We start from the raw sequence: 20,877 nt of genomic DNA, 5'->3' as shown, positions 1-20,877 counted from the left end.
TTTGGAATACAATTCTATAAATAAAGTTTTGGTTGTAAAGCTATTAGCGAGCTTTGTGCAATTTTCGTCGTAGTGCTTTTTTTAGGTATATTTTACTAAAATAATTTGTTAAAAATAAACGATTGTGAGCACACAAATAAAGCTATTTGTACTATGGCACTATTGTGAATATTTGCACTGCATTACCGGCAGTTGCTACTATGCGCTAGATGGAAGCGCAAGCTGTAAGTTTTAATTGATTGATAAAACAGCTGATTTCTGTTGATATTTGATAAGATACTTCTATATTGGTTGCGCAAGATGCGCACGGGTCCGGCTCGTATCTCATACACCTGCTTGCCTTAGGGCTGCGTACATATTTGTGGATGTCTAATTTTGTGGGGTTCGGTTAGATGCAAGTTGCAAAGAAACTAGGAAGTCTTCTTACGGTGTAGTCAGATCCATATTAGATGACTATTACCGTCAGAGGGTAAGGTTTGGTTCGATATATGCTTTGTGTAGGAGGGTAAGGACCAGTCCAGCTGCATTCGGTTCATCTAACAATCACAAAGCTGGCATGAAGCTGGTTGCTCTAAGCTGGTTTCATACCAACGCGGTTGTGATTTGACTACGAGCAACATTTTTTCCGTACTGGTATTAGTTGCGATGGATTTGAAAATATGACACTTCTCAAGTCCAGATAGGTCATGTATGGAAATTTCCACTCGGAGATATTTTTGTTCATAGAAAACGTGTTCGTTAAGTGCCGGAAGCCACCAACCATATGCTCTTTAAACCATCTGCTGTCCCCTATTAACTTAAGTAGGCGCGAAAGATCCATCCTTCCATCCAGAGCAAAAACGCCACATCGAAGCATTGCTGCAAAAAGACAGTGATTTGTTATGATAACCGTTGGTACCCTGACAGCAAGCATATTCTGTGTGGGAAGAATGCCCGTTCCTTTCCTAGAACAACATGACCTTTGGGAACTCGTGATCTTTTTCTTCTTCGCGTAGCGATATGAAACTCCGCGAATATTTTGGGGAATTTCATCGTTTGTGTCATTAAAGTACAAGTCCACCATCACGGGGATGATTTGATGCCACGTTGAATTTTCTAGGTCAGCAAACCACCGCCTTTTGTGAGGAACTTGAGGTCGCCATCACTTCGCCAACAAAGAGGCACATTGATATTCCTTATGGAAACCAGCGAAACTCGACACCTCTAAACTTTTTTTAATACCTCTAAAGCAGTATGGCAGTCAACAAAGGTCTTTGATTTTGTACCTGGGACGGTAAGGTGACATAAGTGAACAGCCAATTGACCTTATGACTACTATGTGGCCATAAGGTCAATTGCTTTATGAACATTTTTAATGATTTTATGGCCATTTAAGAGAAACTCGTTTGATCTTAAGACCATTTCGTTGAAAAAAAGGCCACTATCATATTTTTACGGTATTGAGACAAGCAAAAAAAACAAAAACCCTTCATAGAGCATGGATTAGGCGTCTTATTTCAAAAACCAGGTCAGTTGTCTCACAGGTCCTTCTTATTTCGAATAAATCCTCATCAACTGGTCCGATTAATCGCTTTTTTCACTGGAACGAACCGAGAATAGACCATTTGAAGTGGTCATAAGGTGTTGATGTTATGACCATTGACCTTCTTTCACTCCTCCATCTGGGACAGTGCTATCCTAGAGCGAAAAAGCTGCTTTTTTGATTGCCGCAGTTTGACCCTCCTCCAGTTAAATCGAAGTTGTGAATATTTTGCGTACGTATCAGTCCTTAGGTTAGTTTTGACGCAGTTTAAACGTCCGTAGTCAGCTGACTGTTGTACTAATGCGGTCAAACTGACATTGAGCAAAATTTTTTACTGGGTATCAAAAGGCATCCAATAAAACCTACCTGTTGTCTACGCGGCGGTTTACATTTTGCATTTGCTCTACTTTCCCACAAAAACATAAAATTTTTTGTCTGCAAATATGTGCACATGTAAACTTGTCCACATCAACACCTGATTAGTATTTAAATGTATATAAAGTGGTGAGCACGAAAATAGCAGTCAAAATGCTAAGCAAATTTTGGGAATTATTTTCTTTTTTGGTTTATTTTTGTTACTTTTTGAAAAAATTTCAATAAATCATGTAACTGAAACAATGCACTCTAATCTTAAAAAGGTTTTCGAAAAAATTCGAGAAAGTTTGACGAAATTGCCGAACTTTTATTTAGATTTTGTAAATTTTTTTTTGTATGCAGTTTTGTAGGTTAATCAATTCTAAACAAACAAGCTATAGAATTTAGGTCTCTTAAAATTCGAATTGATTTTTTTAAATTTTTTCCAAAGTGTATTTCCTACTATATAAAACATAAAGCTAAGTGCTCTTCTTATGGTAGAAACACACTTTGAAAAAAAAATAAATAAATTGTCGAAAATCGATATGAATTATGAGAGACTTGTTACATGCACTTTGTTAGACAAAAATTTATTAGTCTACAAAACTGTATCCAAAAAATTTTGAAAATTAAAAAAAAATATATGAAATTTTCTAGCCGCTTTTTAATTACTTTCCAAATCTTCGAACTTCTTCGAAAACTTTTATCGAATGGGTTTTGCATAGTTAAAGGTACACAATTTATTGAAGTTTCTTTCTAAATTGACCGAAATAAAAATATTCGAAATTTGAAACATTCAAAATGATTTTTAAGCCCTTCCAGAATTTTCGAATTTTTTCGAAAACGTTTCTGAAATGGGTTTGCATAGTTTTAGTTACACAATTCATTGAATTTTATTTCTAAAGTGACTGAAATAAAAATGTTCGAAGATTTTTCAGTATTTCCCGAAATTTCGAATTTTTTTCAAAAAAATTTCTTGAAAGTGGTTTGCATAGTTTTAGTTACATAGTTCACTGAAGTGTTTTTCCTAAATTTTCAGAAAAAAAAAAACGAAATTCGAAAATTTCAAGCAGATTTTTAAACAATTCTTAAATTTTCGAATTTTTTCGAAACCGTTTTCGAGGTTGTTTTGCATTTTTTGAGTTACACAAATTATTGATGTTTATTAAAGAAAAACTCAATTTTCGAAATTTGGTAATTTTTCGATTTTTTTCGAAAACGTTTCCGATATGGGTTTGCACAGTTTTAGTTACACAGTTCATTGAAGTTTCTTTCTAAATTGACCGAATTAAAAATATTCGAAATTCGAAAATTTCAAGATTTTTAAGCACTTCCCGAATTTTTTTTTTTTTTAATTTTTTTCGAAAACGTTTCTGAAATGGGTTTGCATAGTTTGAGTTACATAGTTCATTGAAGTTTTTTTTCCTAAACTGACCAAACAAAAACCGAAATTCAAAATTTTCAAGCAGATTTTTAAATGTACGGAAATAAAAAAAAAATCGAAATTCGAAATTCTCATACAGACATTTAAACACTTGCCAAATTTTGAAATTTTTTTGAAAACGTTTTTGAGCTTGGTTTGCATAGTTTTAGTTCATTAATTCATTAATTGAAGTGTTTCCCTAAATTAAAAGGAATCAAAGACAAAATAAAAATTCGAAATTTTCAAGCAGATTTTTTAATACTTACCGAATAATCGATTTTTTTTGAGATCGTTTGCATAATTTTAGCTACACAATTCATTAAAGCATTTATACTAAATCCGAAATTTTCAGCCAAGTTTTTTAAAACTTCGCGAATTTTTCGAAAACGTTTCTCAGATATTTCAGTTACACAATTCATTTAAATTTTCTCTAAACTTAAAAAAATAAACAAAAACAAAAAATTCGTAAAATTTGCTAAACATTTTTACTGCTCTTTTCGTGTCCGCAACTGTATATTAAAATTAAAAGAAACCGAAAGCAATCAAAACAGCTCTTAAAACGCATAAATACTTCAAATATTAGGCTAATAAATTTCCTATATACCTTTATTTAGATTTTTGCAAATATTTTAACGTTTAATTTAATGTTTTTATAATTTTTAACAACCACACACATTTTTTTTCAAATCGTACATTCTCATTACAACTCAAAAAATAACCAACTCATTTTTTTCTTCTTATTTCATATTAACAGCGACACAATTTATCGAATGTCCTTCGATTTGGAGCCACTGGAACGTGCCATTTGGGCAGCACCGCCCGAACAGATTGGTATTTGTCAGGTAAAAGGCCAATCGGAACGTTTGTGTCGCAATTATGTGCGCGTATTACAGAGCTATGGTGAGAATCAATTGTACGCGTGTGGGACGAACGCCTTTCAACCGCAATGTTCATGGCGCCAGGTTGGTACTCAGACATATGTAAAAGAAATAAACGCAACAACAAAATTAGTGACAAGAGACCAAAAACTTACATACTAACAACAATCAACGCAACTAGCAATCAAGCTTTGGCATAAGTTTACAACAAAAAAAATTACAAAAAAAAAAAAAAGACAAATCAAAATTGCAAACAAAATACATAAAAAACCAGTGTAATAAGGCTTAGCAACAAAATATTCATTTAGCAGTAAAGTTGAATGTAAGCTGGTGGGATTATTGCTTGTTGTGTTTTTTTATTTTTATTTTTTTTTTTTGCTCTTATTGGCATACTTGACTTGTTGTCCATTGCTTGTTTCGTGTTTGTTTCATTTCATGCTTGATTGTTTTGTGTTTTGCTGTTTGCTTGTTTAGTAGTATGTTTGACTCTTTATTTGCTTAATTCGCATTGCAATCAATAATTCATTGGATTTTGTAATCTCTTGTCTTGTCATTTTTCACGCTTCGTTACCATTGAGATCTTTTTCTATTATGTACTGTTTTTTTTTCTTTTCTACTCACTAGATGGAGAACCTTACTGTTGTGGCGTATGACAATGGTGTGGGAAAGTGTCCCTTCAATCCGCATTCAAGCATAACAAGTCTAATGTCCAGCAATGATAAAATGTTTGTGGGCACTGCGACAGATTTTTCAGGTGGCGATGCGGCGATTTTGCGTACTGAAGTGCAACCAAAGAAAATTGTAAGTTACAGCTGCTTGTTTGAAAAAATATACATTTATATTTAACATTTCTATTATTTTCTCGTAAACTTTTTTCGGTTTCATTTTTATTTTATTTTTTTTTTTATTTGAAAACTTCAAGTCTTTGTTTTTTTACTTTTTTTTTAATTATATTTTTTTTGCAGTTCGGCTATCGCCACATTGTGCGCACCCAACAATATAACACCAATTGGCTGAATAATCCTCATTTCGTTGGTAGCTTTGAGGCTGGTAATTTCGTTTATTTCCTGTTCCGTGAGCCGGCTGTAGAGTACAGCAGTTGGGGAAAGGTGAGTACTTATCGATATCGAAACATAACCTTGGCACTGAATGTCATACTAAACATACATCCAGGCTTTCTAACTTCGGACACTCTAACCTTCTTACCAGTTTTGACTTTATCCCGGACAGGACGGACTATTGTATGCCGATAACTGCTCCCTATACAACTTTCACCCCAGTCATCCCCCCGAGAGAGGAGTGGGGAAGAGGAATTATCTGGGGCAGGGGACCGGTTAACTTGTCACGGATGGGTCGAAGTGGGACGGAAAGGTTGGTGGGGGGTCTTTTGTCAATAGCTAAATGTAAGCCGCAAGTTTAAGTTGGCTGACCACTGCAGTGTATTCCAAGCAGAAGTTGCTGCGATTAAGGATGCGGTGGATGAAATGCTATCCAGTGCTACTACGGTTAGGGAATTTAACATCTACTCTGATAGCCAAGTGGCTATCAAGGCCTTGAGTTCACTACAGTGCGACCGAGGTGGTTTGGGAGTGCCTGACCTCGCTTGCGATTGCATCGAACTATTTTATAATTAAGATTATCTGGGTCCCGGTCCATAGTGATATCCCGGGTAACTTTCAAGAGGATATCTTAGCCCGTAGCGGTACAACTGAACGGATGAAGATGGCTGTAGGGATTTCGGGATTCAGCTGGCCACCTGTGGTTTGCTCCTCCATAGCTGGGCCTCGAATCAGCTCAGCAAACGTTGAGCGGACACCACCTCTTGCAGGGTAGTAAAATCCTTCTGGCCGAAAGTGGATGGCAGGATAGGCACTGTCCCATGGGTATTCCATGCGGTACATCTTCAATATAACTGGACACTCCATCCTGCTGTAGCTGTATGGATGATGATGAGGTGGAATCACCAATCACTTTAGCCTTGATTGCATAGCTTTTGCCAGAACTAGGCGAATGTACTTCGGTCGCGACTCACTTGGATCTCCCGAGGATTTATGCAAGGTTGAGATCGGTATCATTCGGAACTTTATCGTTACTACCCAACGACTCTAGGTAGCACCGTTATTTTTGTTGTATGTGGTATCACAACGGACCTTCGTGTTGCCCAAGTTATCGAAACAAATAATTGGATATAAAAATTTCGATCAAATCTTGGCCTAGTTTTCGCTATTTTGAGTATGTTTTTTTCATCCAAGAGTAGTTCCACAGTGATCCCTAACAGTCCCATACTAAAATTAAGTCCGAAGTGATCCTGAAATCGGTTCAAATTTGTCCTGCAACATTCGAATTTTCGAATAATTTCGAAAAAAACCGAAGTCATCCTATAACAATCCTAAAAGTGTTTCGAAATAGTCTCGATGTTAATTCCGGAGTGATTCTGAATTCGTCCCAAAATAGTTTCGAATTGGTTTCGAAAAAAACCCGAAGTGATCCTTTGACAATTCTAAAACGGTTTCGAAATAGACTCGAAAATAATCCACTTAGTGATCCCATAACAATCCAAAAAGAGGTTCAAAATGGTCCTAAAATTAAGTCCAAAGTGATCCTGAAATCGGTTCAAATTCGTCCCGCAACAGTTTCGAATTGATTTCGAAAAAAAACCGAAGTGATCCCATAACAATCCTAAAAGGGTTTCGAAATAGTCTCGATATTAATCCCAAAGTGATCCTGAAATCGTTCCAAATTCGTCCCGCAATAGTTTCGAAATGATTTAGAAAATAGTCCCGAAGTGATCCTTTAACACTCCTAAAAGAGTTTCGAAATAGACTCGAAAATAATCCGCCTAGTGATCCCATAACAATCCAAAAAGAGCTTCAAAATGGTCCTAAAATTAAGTCCGAAGTTATCCTGAAATCGGTTAAAATTAGTTCCGCAACATTTCGAATAGATTTCGAAAAAAAACCGAAGTGATACTTTAACAGCCCTAAAAGGGTTCCGAAATAGGCACGTAATCAATCCCGAAGTAATACTGAAATCATTACAAAGGCGTCCCGCAGTCGTTTCGAAATGATTTCGAAAAAAAACCGAAGTGATCCTATAACAATCCTAAAAGGGTTTCGAAATAGTCTCGATGTTAGTCCCGGAGTGAACCTGAATCGTTCCAAATTCGTCACACAATAGTTTCGAATTGGTTCCAAAAAAAACCGAAGTGATCCTATAACAATCCTAAAAGGGTTTCGAAATAGTCTCGATATTTATCCCAGAGTGATCCTGAAATCGTCCCATAATGTTTTGAATTGGCTTCGAGAAAAACCGAAGTGATTCCTTAGCCATTCTAAAAGGGTTTCGAAATATACTCGCAAATAATCCGCTTAGTGATCCCATAACAATTCTAAGAGGTCCCAAAATTAGACCCGAAGTGATCCTGAATTCGGTTCAAATTCGTCCCGCAACATTTCGAAGTGATTTCGAAAAAAAACGATAAAGTCTTGTAACAATCCTAAAAGGCGTTCAAACTAGTCTCGAAATTGATCCTGAAATCGCCCCGCAATACTTTCGAAATGATTACGAAGTAGTCCTATAACAATCCTAAAAGGGTTTCGAAATAGTCTTGATATTAATCGCGGAGTGGTCTTGAAATCGTTCCAAATTCGTTCCGCAATAGTTTCGAAAAAAAGCCGAAGTGATCCTATAACAATCCTAAAATGGTTTCGAAATAGTTCTCGATGTTAATCCCGGAGTGATCCTTTGACAATCACAAAAAGGGTTACGAAATAGTCTCGTACGAAATAGTCTCGATATTAATCCCAAAGTGATGCTGAAATCGTACCAAATTCGTCCCGCAACAATTTCGGAAAAAACCGAAGTGATCCTTTAAAAATTCTAAAAGGGTTTCGAAATGGTCTCGTAATTAATCCCAAAGTGATCCTGAATGTCCAACTTCATCCCGAAATAGTCTCGCAATTAATCCCAAAGTGATCCTAAATGTTCCAAATTGGTCCCGAAATAGTTTCGAAATGATTCCGAAAATCATTGAAAAGTGATGCTATAACAAGACTAAAAGGGTTTTGAAATAGTATCGAAATAATCTTAAAATAATACCGAAGTGATTCCGAAATTGTTTCAAAGTTGTCCCGAAATAGTCTCGAAATGATAACAAAAATCAGCCAGAAGTGATTTTGCATCGAAGCAGTTTAGGAAAAAGAAATAGTTCCGAAACAGTCCCAAAACGGTCCAAGAGTAACGATACAATTCTATACCTTTCAAAATTTGATGGTCTACGGGCACTGTCAAACAGTTCATGCTGAGTCGATAGCTCGAGGAAACACCGGTCCCCTGTAACCTCTTCAGGTCCTTGCATGCCCAGTCCATTCCTTTTCTTCAAACTATTCCCAATATACACGATCTGTTGAGTGGCGTAGCTGATTAGGGTGAGTCAAGAGTTAACCGATTGCCTGCAAACTTTCTCATATCTTGCTAAGATTGCCTTGCAGTCGGAATAAAACGACCGCTGGCAGAAGAAGTGTTCTCCCAAAACAACAACAATATGCTCTTTCTCGAGAATTTATGTTTCCCGAAAATGTCAGAATAGCATCTTAAAATGTTAGTTCCCATGCGTGCCATATCTGTATTCGGCAAAGAACTTTAGACATTTGTAAGTGTGCCTAAAACCTATCACAACAACATCTTGCTATGGGCAGCATGTCTTCAGGGTCTCTGGATTCTGGCTATTCTTAGTATGACTATGTTTTTTTTTTCATCCAAGAGTAGTTCCACAGTGATCCCCTAACAGTCCCATAAGGGTTTCGAAATAATCCGCTTAGTGATCCCATAGCAATCCTAAAAGGGGTCCTAAAATTAAGTCCGAAGTGATCCTGAAATCGGTTCAAATTTGTCCCGCAACATTTCGAATAATTTCGAAAAAAACCGAAGTGATCCTATAACAATCCTAAAAGTGTTTCGAAATAGTCTCGATGTTAATTCCGGAGTGATTCTGAATTCGTCCCAAAATAGTTTCGAATTGGTTTCGAAAAAAACCCGAAGTGATCCTTTGACAATTCTAAAATGGTTTCGAAATAGACTCGAAAATAATCCACTTAGTGATCCCATAACAATCCAAAAAGAGGTTCAAAATGGTCCTAAAATTAAGTCCAAAGTGATCCTGAAATCGGTTCAAATTCATCCCGCAACAGTTTCGAATTGATTTGGAAAAAAAACCGAAGTGATCCCATAACAATCCTAAAAGGGTTTCGAAATAGTCTCGGTATTAGTCCCAAAGTGATCCTGAAATCGTTCCAGATTCGTCCCGCAATAGTTTCGAAATGATTTAGAAAATAGTCCCGAAGTGATCCTTTAACACTCCTAAAAGAGTTTCGAAATAGACTCGAAAATAATCCGCTCAGTGATCCCATAACAATCCAAAAAGAGCTTCAAAATGGTCCTAAAATTAAGTCCGAAGTTATCCTGAAATCGGTTCAAATTAGTTCCGCAACATTTCGAATAGATTTCGAAAAAAACCGAAGTGATCCTTTAACAGCCCTAAAAGGGTTCCGAAATAGGCACGTAATTAATCCCGAAGTGATACTGAAATCATTACAAAGGCGTCCCGCAGTCGTTTCGAAATGATTTCGAAAAAAACCGAAGTGATCCTATAACAATCCTAAAAGGGTTTCGAAATAGTCTCGATGTTAGTCCCGGAGTGAACCTGAAATCGTTCCAAATTCGTCCCACAATAGTTTCGAATTGGTTCCAAAAAAATCCGAAGTGAACCTTTAACAATTCTAAAAGGGTTTCGAAATAGACTCGAAAATGATCCCTTAGTGATCCCATAACATAAAAAAATAAATGTAAGGCGCGATAACCTCCGAAGAGATCTAAGGCCGAGCTTCTCTTCCAATTTGCGTCGTGCTCCTCTTGATTTTCCCTACAAATTGGCCGGACGGGACCTACATGCTTTATGCCGACTCCGAACGGCATCTGAAAGGCAGATTAGTTTTCACTGAGAGCTTTTCATGGCAGAAATACACCCGGAGCGCTTGCCAAACACTGCCGAGGGGCGACTCCGCTTAGAAAAATTTTCTTCTAATTGAAAAATCTTATTTCTAAAATTTTGATGTTGCTTTGCCCGGGGTTTGAACCCAGGGCATACGGTGTGGTAGGCGGAGCACGCTACCATCACACCACGGTGGTCGCCAGTGATCCCATAACAATGGTCCTAAAATTAAGTCCGAAATGCTCCTGAAATCGGTTAAAATTCGTCCCGCAACATTTCGAATTGATTTCGAAAAAAAAAACCGAAGTGATCCTATAACAATCCTAAAAGGGTTTCGAAATAGTCTCGATATTTATCCCAGAGTGATCCTGAAATCGTCCCATAATGTTTTGAATTGGCTTCGAGAAAAAACCGAAGTGATTCCTTAGCCATTCTAAAAGGGTTTCGAAATATACTCGCAAATAATCCGCTTAGTGATCCCATAACAATTCTAAAAGAGGTCCCAAATATAGACCCGAAGTGATCCTGAATTCGGTTCAAATTCGTCCCGCAACATTTCGAAGTGATTTCGAAAAAAAAACGATGAAGTCTTTTAACAATCCTAAAAGGCGTTCAAACTAGTCTCGAAATTGATCCTGAAATCGCCCCGCAATACTTTCGAAATGATTTCGAAGTAGTCCTATAACAATCCTAAAAGGGTTTCGAAATAGTCTTGATATTAATCGCGGAGTGGTCTTGAAATCGTTCCAAATTCGTTCCGCAATAGTTTCGAAAAAAAGCCGAAGTGATCCTATAACAATCCTAAAATGGTTTCGAAATAGTTCTCGATGTTAATCCCGGAGTGATCCTTTGACAATCACAAAAAGGGTTACGAAATAGTCTCGATATTAATCCCAAAGTGATGCTGAAATCGTACCAAATTCGTCCCGCAATATTTTCGGAAAAAACCGAAGTGATCCTTTAAAAATTCTAAAACGGTTTCGAAATGGTCTCGTAATTAATCCCAAAGTGATCCTGAATGTCCAACTTCATCCCGAAATAGTCTCGCAATTAATCCCAAAGTGATCCTACATGTTCCAAATTGGTCCCGAAATAGTTTCGAAATGATTCCGAAAATCATTGAAAAGTGATGCTATAACAAGACTAAAAGGGTTTTGAAATAGTATCGAAATAATCCTAAAATAATACCGAAGTGATCCCGAAATTGTTTCAAAGTTGTCCCGAAATAGTCTCGAAATGATAACAAAAATCATCCAGAAGTGATTTTGCATCGAAGCAGTTTAGGAAAAAGAAATAGTTCCGAAACAGTCCCAAAACGGTCCAAGAGTAACGATACAATTCTATACCTTTTAAAATTTGATGGTCTACGGGCACTGTGAAACAGTTCATGCTGAGTCGATAGCTCGAGGAAACACCGGTCCCCTGTAACCTCTTCAGGTCTTTGCATGCCCAGTCCATTCCTTTTCTTCAAACTATTCCCAATATACACGATCTGTTGAGTGGCGTAGCTGATTAGGGTGAGTCAAGAGTTAACCGATTGCCTGCAAACTTTCTCATATCTTGCTAAGATTGCCTTGCAGTCGGAATAAAATGACCGCTGGCAGAAGAAGTGTTCTCCCAAAACAACAACAATATGCTCTTTCTCGAGAATTTATGTTGACATCGTTCCCGAAAATGTCAGAATAGCATCTTAAAATGTTAGTTCCCATGCGTGCCATATCTGTATTCGGCAAAGAACTTTAGACATTTGTAAGTGTGCCTAAAACCTACCACAACAACATCTTGCTATGGGCAGCATGTCTTCAGGGTCTCTGGATTCTGGCTATTCTTACCCCCCGATCACTTACTTCCCCTAGTTTTTCCTAACACGTAGAAGTCTTACTGAACTAATGAACAACCTAACCACTATTTTCTCTCCAGGTAATCTATTCACGCATCGCACGAGTTTGCAAAAATGATGTTGGTGGGGATCATATTTTGAAAAACAGTTGGACTTCCTATGTTAAGGCGCGCATTAATTGCTCACTACCCGGTGAGTATCCATTCTATTTCGATGAGATACAAGGTATGACATATGCAGCGGACGACGATGTGCTCTATGCGACTTTCACAACACCAGAGTAAGTAAACTTAATACAATAGCTCATGTGGGAACTAACTAACTAATGAATGCTTTCATCTCTTGCACACAGGAACAGCATACACGGTTCTGCAGTCTGCTCGTACAATCTTTCCGCCATAAATGCCGCATTCGATGGTCCCTTTCGTTATCAAGACTCTGCTGATTCCGATTGGCGTGTGGTAGATATGCCGCATCGCAGTAATTTCCAATGCGAGACACCACCACCCGATATGCGCTACAAACGTCTGCTTGAATCATCGAAATTTCAACTTATGGCGCAAGCGATACAACCAATGACTGAGGAACCGCTTTACTATTCCAAGCTGGAACGTTTCCAACACATTGCTTTGGATAATTTGCAAACGAAAAGCGAGAAGGTACATGTTTTGTTCGTATCCACGATTGATAAACGCATCAAGAAACTCTCTGTTAAACATCAAACCGAGGAGCGTCGTGCACAAACGTGTTTGATTGAGGTTTGGCAGGCGGCAGAGTATAGCGCGGTTGACGGTGAAATATTGAAGATGGAATATCTAAAAGTGACCGAATCTTTGTACATCGGCACGGAGCGGTCACTAACGCGCATACCAGCACAGCGCTGTAGTCGTCATGTATCGCAGAGCAGCTGCCTGAATGCTATGGATCCCTATTGTGGCTGGAATGAGTTGATTGAGCGTTGCACGCCACAAGAGTTGGTGCAACAATTGAATAAATTTTGGCTACAGCCCGACACGCTACAATGTCCCATACTAAATGCACCCATCGATGGGGCGTGGTCCACTTGGTCGGAATGGTATAGATGCAAGAAACATGGAGATGATGACGGCAATTGCATATGTCGTGCACGTGAGTGTAACAATCCACAGCCACAGAATGGTGGGCGTGGCTGTGAAGGCATAACCACAGAGGTGACGAACTGTACAGTGCATGGAGATTGGACGAATTGGTCCGAGTGGTCGGCATGCTCACAGACATGCGGTATTGCAGTGAAAACGCGTAGGCGCACATGCGGCAATCCAAAACCAGCGCATGGTGGACGCACCTGCGTGGGTGATGACCATCAGGAAATGTATTGTCGTCATTTGCCACCTTGTCCAGCGCCCAAACCGCAGGCGATCGATGGTGGTTGGGGTCCTTGGGGTGTGTGGAGCGAATGCAGTGCGCAATGTGGTGGCGGATTTCGCATAAGACGCCGCGAGTGTAATGATCCAGCTCCACAGAATGATGGCCAAGAATGTCCAGGTTGTGCGACGGACTATGAAGTATGCAACATACACGCCTGCCCCGAAGTAAAGAAGCTGAGCACATGGACACCATGGTTGGTAGATTACAATGATAGTCGCAAGAGCGCCGAAGTGAGTGGCACACATGTTGAACGGCGATTTAGATACGTCTGTCGTGGTAGCACAAACGATTTGAATAGCTTACGCATTACATTGGCCAAAGAGGAAACGCGTACATGTCATACGGATGGTAGTTGTCAGCGGCATCACGAAGTATATGGCGCTTTAGCGCCTTCAGGCAGTGTACCACCAACCGCATTATCGGAAGAGCGTGAGGATCACGCTGAGTGGGGTGCTTGCAGTGTGAGTTGCGGCGGCGGCGTGCAATATCGCTTACATGAGGGTAGCGCAAGTAATAGCGGAGCCAAACATCGTGGACGACATGCGTCACAAGCGCGCGTGTGTAATATACAACCTTGTGAGGAGTTAGCTGTAGCGCCAGCTGCCAATTTGAATGAAGTGGTTTTGGCGCATGAGTGGAGTTGTTGGACAGATTGGTCACCGTGCTCGGTTACATGCGGTATGGGTATTAGAAGGCGTACGCGTCGTTGTTTGGGTGGACACGAGAAGTTGTGCAATGGCAAAGCGATTGAGGAGGAGATGTGCTCATTGACGCCATGTACAGGTTAGTAACGAGGATGCTGCGTTGCGTGGAGGAGATGAGTCTTACTAATTGCGCTATTTTTTTCCACCTCTTCAGATTTCGTTGGTTGGAGCACATGGAGCGCCTGGTCGGAATGCTCAAGTGATGGTGTACGTATAAGACATCGTAAATGTTTGGTAGATGCGCCTTCAGCGTCTGAGTGCCGTGGCGCGGAGTTCGAGAAGACCGCTTGTGTGCCGAATCAATATGAAGGTAAGTGTTTACTTTTTATATTTTTTTATCAACTTTTAAGAGCGACCATAGTTCTCATCGAGTTAATGAACGAACGCACTAAATAAATACAATCAACTGGTCCCAACGTTGTGCTAAACTATTTCGCAAGGATTGCAATCTTAATTCAAAGCTCTACTAACCACAAAGGTGGGCCTTCGAGTCTTATTGAATCTCAGACGATTAACGATCAGCTGGAAACAGATTTCGAGGTGCAAAGGGCTCAGTTGTTCGTTTTTAACAGGGCTATCCCAAGAGCACATACCTGATTCTATTATAGGCGGAATAAATGCATAGAAAATCTTCCGCCGTTTCATCTTTCTCTAAGCAATAAAGCCAGAAGTTACACTGCTGACCCACAGCCCCTGTATGTCAGCCTCTTCAAGAGATGATGGGAAGCCTCATAGCTTTTATGCTCTGATACTTCATCTTCCCCAAGACTGATTAGCTGATTCAAGCGAAAGGGGGCTACCGTGTCAAAATCTTCGGGTCAGGAAAAAGAGTAAAGAAACCAAGCTTACTGGAAGTTAAGTATTCTGAAATACTCTAAGAAGGGTACGGCTGATTTTATTGTCTCTTTATGGCAGGCCCGTCTTGTTGCGTGAGTATTAAAACCCTGAGTCCGCTGGGGTATGATGTCCTTCTTCTCTACTAGATCTGGGTGATCGTAGAGTAAATGATTTCAGTACGTACTGCCATTTTGGGGTTGCACCCGACTTCAAGTTGTTTGGCTGGTTAGTCCCCAACAAGACTATTTATGGAGCGTTTATCGTCAGGGTGAGATTGCTTTTCATTATATCCATCACTTCTTGGTCCCTTCCGTGAAAACTGAATTGTCGCCTAATGAAATGATTTGACCTCTTTGCCATTATAGAAGAAAACAGAATCTTATTGTGTACAAGACTATCAAGAGGCAGATGCATTATTTGTTATGCAACCATCTTTATGAACCTTGCATCACATGTTACTCATGTAGCTCAGCACGATTATCCAACATAGCCCCGAAGAGCCATTTGGCTCTATGCTCAGTATTGCTTGGTTCTTTTTGGTATTTCTCCTGAGCACATGGCAGTACTTTATCCCACGAATGGTCAAATCGAACGCAAGTGTATGTCAGCAGTTTCTGGTTTCCACTTGGGAAGTCCTAGATTTCGGCTTCTGGAGACGAAGCAGCTGAAGCCATTAGTTGGTGTTGTTGTTACCGCTTAGACTCCGGAGACTAATGGACCGTCACGGATATGCGCAGATCTTGGTTGGATTGAATGCGGCACGATCCGGCACTACAATCTTCTAACCCTCTAAAGCCTCGAACCATTGGATCTACGGATTTAAGTCTTCTCCATGGCAGGTGAGGCTCCTAACGCATTCTGTCTGGTATGCGCTTTAGGCACAAGCCATTGCGAGATTATTATAGAAACAGTAACTATGAAGTGTTTGATTAATGGAGGCAGATTTGAGACAACCCCATCATCCCATTGGGAAAGTCAAAGGATAGAGTGCCTCCTAAATGCAGCCCCTTCGGAATGCCAGTTCATGTGTTCTTTCAATACAAAGCTGCAGAAAGAACCATTAGACACAGAGAATCAGCTATCTATAAGAATAAAGACACAACGATATTAGATATACAAGAGAGCGACTATATAAAGGGTGTCAAACCTGAAATAACATCAGACTACATCACATCAGTTCTTTACATCCATACATAGAAAAATATAAAATATCTCTCAAGTCAGTGATTGAGGAAGGGCTTGGACAGTGGTGAAAAGAATACAGTATACTGACGAAGCTACCTCGGCACTATGGGCATATTTAGTCTATGTGAGGTTTTTATTGACCGGTTCGTCCAATCTCAACACTGACGACTCTCACTGTAGACATATTTAGACCTTTTGAGTACTTGCCAGTTCAACTTAACCCAACACTTACGACGCAATGGCTTACCTTCTAAGGGGAAGTCTATGCTTTATTAATAACAATTAGATCTACTGAGAAAAATTATGTACGAATTTGCTATGAATAAGCAGAAGATGAGAAGATATAAAAGTTGCTTCCTTAGCCGATGTCTAGGTGTGCATTGAAAACGACACAGATTTCTAGCACTCACGTTTCTAGTGGCACGTTATCTTGAGAGAAATGAGGGCATACACAATGGCCATCCATGTTTCCAAGTGGAAACTTAAAAACAATCACGCGCATTCCCAACCTCGACTCGAAATAATTTTCCTCATCGGTAATCTAACCAAGATTAAGATTCTGACTGCAGCTATAAGACATTTTTTCTGTTGTTGTCGTAACGCACAAGCTCTTTCTGAGAAAGGTTTTGCCGAAGAAACATCCCTAGGTTATGAATCGCTCCGGAGCTTAAACCAAAAGCCTTCGTTTCTCCTGGGAAGACGTACGTTATCTTTCACGTTCTTGCTGAGCTCGGGTTCATGCGTAAAAATGCTTCTGTACTTATCTCGATTTCATATATTCTCCAAACTCTATTTGCAAAATATTTCTTATCTCTCTTCTAGCTGCACGTCTTGCATCCACCACTTCCTGGCCTTGGATCATCTTACTCGTTTCCATAATCTACATCATCACAATCGTGGGCACATTTTATCTAACTAAACGTTACATGAAACCCGTCGACTTGGCTTTGAATAAAAATAACACACCAGCACCAAACTATGATTCCTACGCCAATCAGTATTCTAGTCTACCTACAAAAGATGTAAGTTACCAGACATTTTGCTCAACATAACAAACCTTTAGCTTTCTGACTATAAGCAGTCTATGAATTTACAGATCTATGAGGTGCGACCAAAAGTAAAGAGGCAATCAAGTTTCAATATGTGCTCACCATCGCCATCGAAGAGTTGTAACACCGGCACACTAACACGTAACAATATGGCACACAATCATACACCGAAGGTGTTGGCTAAGACCTACAATGACTGTGAGACGGGCACATTAAAAAGACATGCACATCAACTAAATAATTATCGTTCGAATATCGATGATGAGAAATTCTAGTGAAAAGCATAGAGTTGGTAGAGAATGCGGGGAAGAAGTAGATACAATCGTTTGAAGGTGCTTAGTGCATCATGAACCGCTGTAAGTGCTTGAATTGACGCAGCGAAGCTCAACGTGCCTTTTCGATGAGCCAGTTAAGCGTAGACGTAACACATTTTGGTCGCGCGAATGTGCTCTATGCTGCATGGCAGCTTTTTAAATTGCGTCTGAAACTAGTTACAGAACTACTTCAATTTGGTTTAATATATCATAATGAGAGACTTTTTTTGTATGTAAATTGTTGTAAAAATAGTATCATTTTTGTGTGCCATTAGAGCGCTAAGTCTGCCACGAACAAGAAAAATTTATAAAAAAAAACAGCATTTAAACAAATTATAATATAGAATAATGTTAGAAGCGAATAGTTTTGCTAGAATATTGATCTGAAGTATAATAAGCGATATTTAACATGTTGTTGTTGTAAGAGCTTTACTAAGAAAAGAAAAAAAGCTTAGTAAAGTGCATTTAGTTTTAAGTACAAAATGATCGAATATCAAATGTGATGACGGAAGCCGAAACTAACATTTTCGACGCGAAAGGGTTCGTTCAAACTATTCAGGCCGATTAAAATAAACGCTTGGGTCGCGTTACTTCGCTTTGACAACACTGTAATATAACAATGAAACGCCTTGCCGCTTTTTTCGCTTTGAAGCGACCAAAGCATTTATGTAAATCCGTTTTTATCCGAAATCGAGTTCGAAGCGAACTTTGGCGAACAAACATGTTACAAGTTGCAGAACAGAATGCAATTCGATTGTTTTTTAGTTCTAAGCCAGATTTGACTCATATTGAGTATAGATTTATGTTCGAGAAATAAAAACTACTTTTGTAGGTGTATAGTAAGTAGTGCATAGGTCAATATTTTTTATATCTATTTATAAACCAATTCAAAATTTTTGTAACCCTCGGTTGCGCAACAAGATCCACAGGGAGTTATGACAATTGCTACCATTTGGGACGCTATGAGGTCTTAAAGCAGCTTGTCCCATTGTTTTAATGATCAACTATTTGCCAATATAAGCAATTTCGAAAATTTCAAAACTTAAATTTCGAAAGTGTTTTTGGAAAGTAATTAAAATTTTTTTATTAAATTTCAATTGTAAAAAAGTACAACATTTATTTTAAAATATTTTTAAAATTTCAAAACTTTTTTCGAAGTACATATTTTCAAAATTAAGTTTTGAAATTGTTTTTTTGTAATATGTTATTTTGTCTTTTTTAGTAGTCACATCAATATTTTTATTTGTAAATTCAGTTTTTTAAATTTGACTATGTAAAAAACCTTAAATTTCTTCGAAAAAATGCAAAAGATTATAATGTTTCAAAAATAATTTAAAAAAAAGGATTTCAAAACTTTTTTCAGAACTTTGAAAATTTTAATTTTCTTTTTTTTAGCAAAATTATCAAGTTTCATAAATATTAAAAAAAAACAAATTATGTCAGTACTTTGACAATTTCAAAGTTTCAAAAATAATAAAAAAAAAACTAATTCAACACATTTTTCAAAACTTTGAAAAATTTTGGTTTTACCTTTTTTAGCATTTGAATAGTATTACAAAATACTTTAGCCCAAAAAGTAAATTTTCAATTAAGTTCGAGGAGCCAAATACGAATGTGTCAAAAATTTAAAGTTTTTGCAAAGGCTCATATTTAAAAAATTCCTTTAAAAAATTGGATGATTAGAACCTTGCCAAATAAAAAATTTAATTCGATTCATATGAAAGTGCCTGAATTTCATATTAAAGTGCAAAGAAAAAGCACTTCCATATGAAGCCAAAGCACTTCGGTATGATATTAAAATTTACACTAACTAATTGACACCAAACAATTTTTCAAAAATATTGTAGCAAAGAGAAACATTTTTATTCAAAATTTATTCATTAAGGGGATCATTAACATACACATTTAAAATAAATATTTTTTTTTAATTTAAAAAATTTTCAGTGTCATATAATTTTGTATGTCTTTTGATTTGCACTTCAACATAAACATATAATCAACAAATACAAATAACAAAATATTTTTATTTATTTATAATTTATAAATTTTTTATGTAGTAATTTTAGTCCAAATTTAAACTTTTTTTTACTTTTTTCCTCCAATTTAAATATATATGCGCAGCTAAAATTAGTTCATGTAAATATGTTTCATTTAAGAGTTTAGTTTATGTGTAAATAAGTACCTTGATTAAGTTAAATTTATACTAGTTTTAAATGAGTTGAATCAAAACAAAAACAAAAACATTAAACGGCATTTATAATGTTACTAACATATAAATTTTGTATTTATTTCGAAAATTATGGTAAGCGCACAGTTTCATATTGTAACGAATTTAGGGAATTTTTGATAATTCTGCACCTTCTGATAATGTTGGAATCGCTGAACTGTCGAATAAATAACTCCAATATTCAGTATTGCAAAATTGTCTTTATTTAGACTACTTTCGGAGTAGTACAATTATACTTCACTAATAGCGTGCTTAAATCAAACTGACTAATATTCCTCAGCTTGCGCTGTTTTTATACTCTCTGTTACCTCGTTTGCATATTTCTCCTAAGGTCTAGACGTTTCACAAACATACCTTCTAGAAAAGTTATATCTCATGCTTGGTTATTTAGCTATATACGTGTAAATCTGTAGTTTATGTTTTTCGTATAGACATGTGCGTGTGTATGTGTGAGTAACAACTTCTGCTCTTAGCTGCCGGCTACATATATGTATTGTAAATAATCTCTCTGCTTCAAGCTGCTGGTTATGTGTATGGAATATTATTCGTTGCCTTGTATATAAAAGTGGCTGCTTGCTTTAAAGTGTATATGTGCATAAGTGTGGTTGCTTGCTGTTTTCATTGTTGTGATTATTTACTAACAGCATAGTGATGCTAACATTCGCCACAATATAATTACTTTACTCAGATAATTTAGATTTTGGAACTTGAGGCAGTTCGGTCGCAACGGTATTCACGCGATATCAGACTACCTCTCGATCTAGACTACATTCGACCAGAAACTTTAAAGAGAGGTTTTCTTCCAACAGAGAATTACGGATTGAAAGAGTATCGTCACAGCTTACTTCCATAAACCACGCTCTTTTAGTTTCTTTCAAGCAGATATATTTATTTATTTATTTCGTACGGCTTAACTTAGCCTAGCTTATACCTAGGAGATCCTATTTCCAAAATCAGTAGGTGAGCGAATGAATAAGCAAAGTTTGGAACTGCGTTATACTAATGTTACAAAGGCAGTCCACTATGTAGTCCACTCAAGTCCAGATACAAGAAAATACCTTACGGAATTCGTACTCTACGAGATAGTATATAAGAGGAACTTTTAAATGATGTATGTCCAACGGCTGTAACTTCACGAAGTCCTGGAA

The 20,877-nt window shown here is 37.8% G+C and overlaps 1 protein-coding gene and 1 long non-coding RNA gene across 4 annotated transcripts in view; one reads left to right on the top strand and one right to left on the bottom strand.

Moving 5' to 3' along the window:
* Positions 1-19,779, top strand: part of Sema5c (Semaphorin 5c) — a 311,922-nt gene extending 292,143 nt beyond the window's left edge. For 2 of the 3 annotated variants that reach the window (XM_067756943.1, XM_067756942.1), the window contains 8 exons: positions 4,054-4,261; positions 4,802-4,978; positions 5,143-5,286; positions 12,087-12,286; positions 12,359-14,196; positions 14,272-14,427; positions 16,962-17,161; positions 17,221-19,779. In XM_067756943.1, the coding sequence (XP_067613044.1) occupies positions 4,054-4,261; positions 4,802-4,978; positions 5,143-5,286; positions 12,087-12,286; positions 12,359-14,196; positions 14,272-14,427; positions 16,962-17,161; positions 17,221-17,463 (3,166 nt within the window). In that variant the 3' untranslated portion in view covers positions 17,464-19,779. The remainder of the gene's footprint in view (positions 1-4,053; positions 4,262-4,801; positions 4,979-5,142; positions 5,287-12,086; positions 12,287-12,358; positions 14,197-14,271; positions 14,428-16,961; positions 17,162-17,220) is intronic. The other variant, XM_067756944.1, reaches the window with a different exon arrangement.
* The window catches only part of LOC137233688 (uncharacterized), a 540,569-nt gene that overhangs the window by 156,110 nt on the left and 363,582 nt on the right, over positions 1-20,877 (bottom strand). The gene's annotated exons all lie outside the window — the stretch shown is intronic.

Source organism: Eurosta solidaginis, chromosome 5 (assembly GCF_040869045.1).
Source record: "Eurosta solidaginis isolate ZX-2024a chromosome 5, ASM4086904v1, whole genome shotgun sequence".
Taxonomy (NCBI): Eukaryota; Metazoa; Arthropoda; class Insecta; order Diptera; family Tephritidae; genus Eurosta; species Eurosta solidaginis.
Note: the sequence above shows the minus strand (reverse complement) of the source record. Positions and strands in the feature narration are given on the sequence as shown.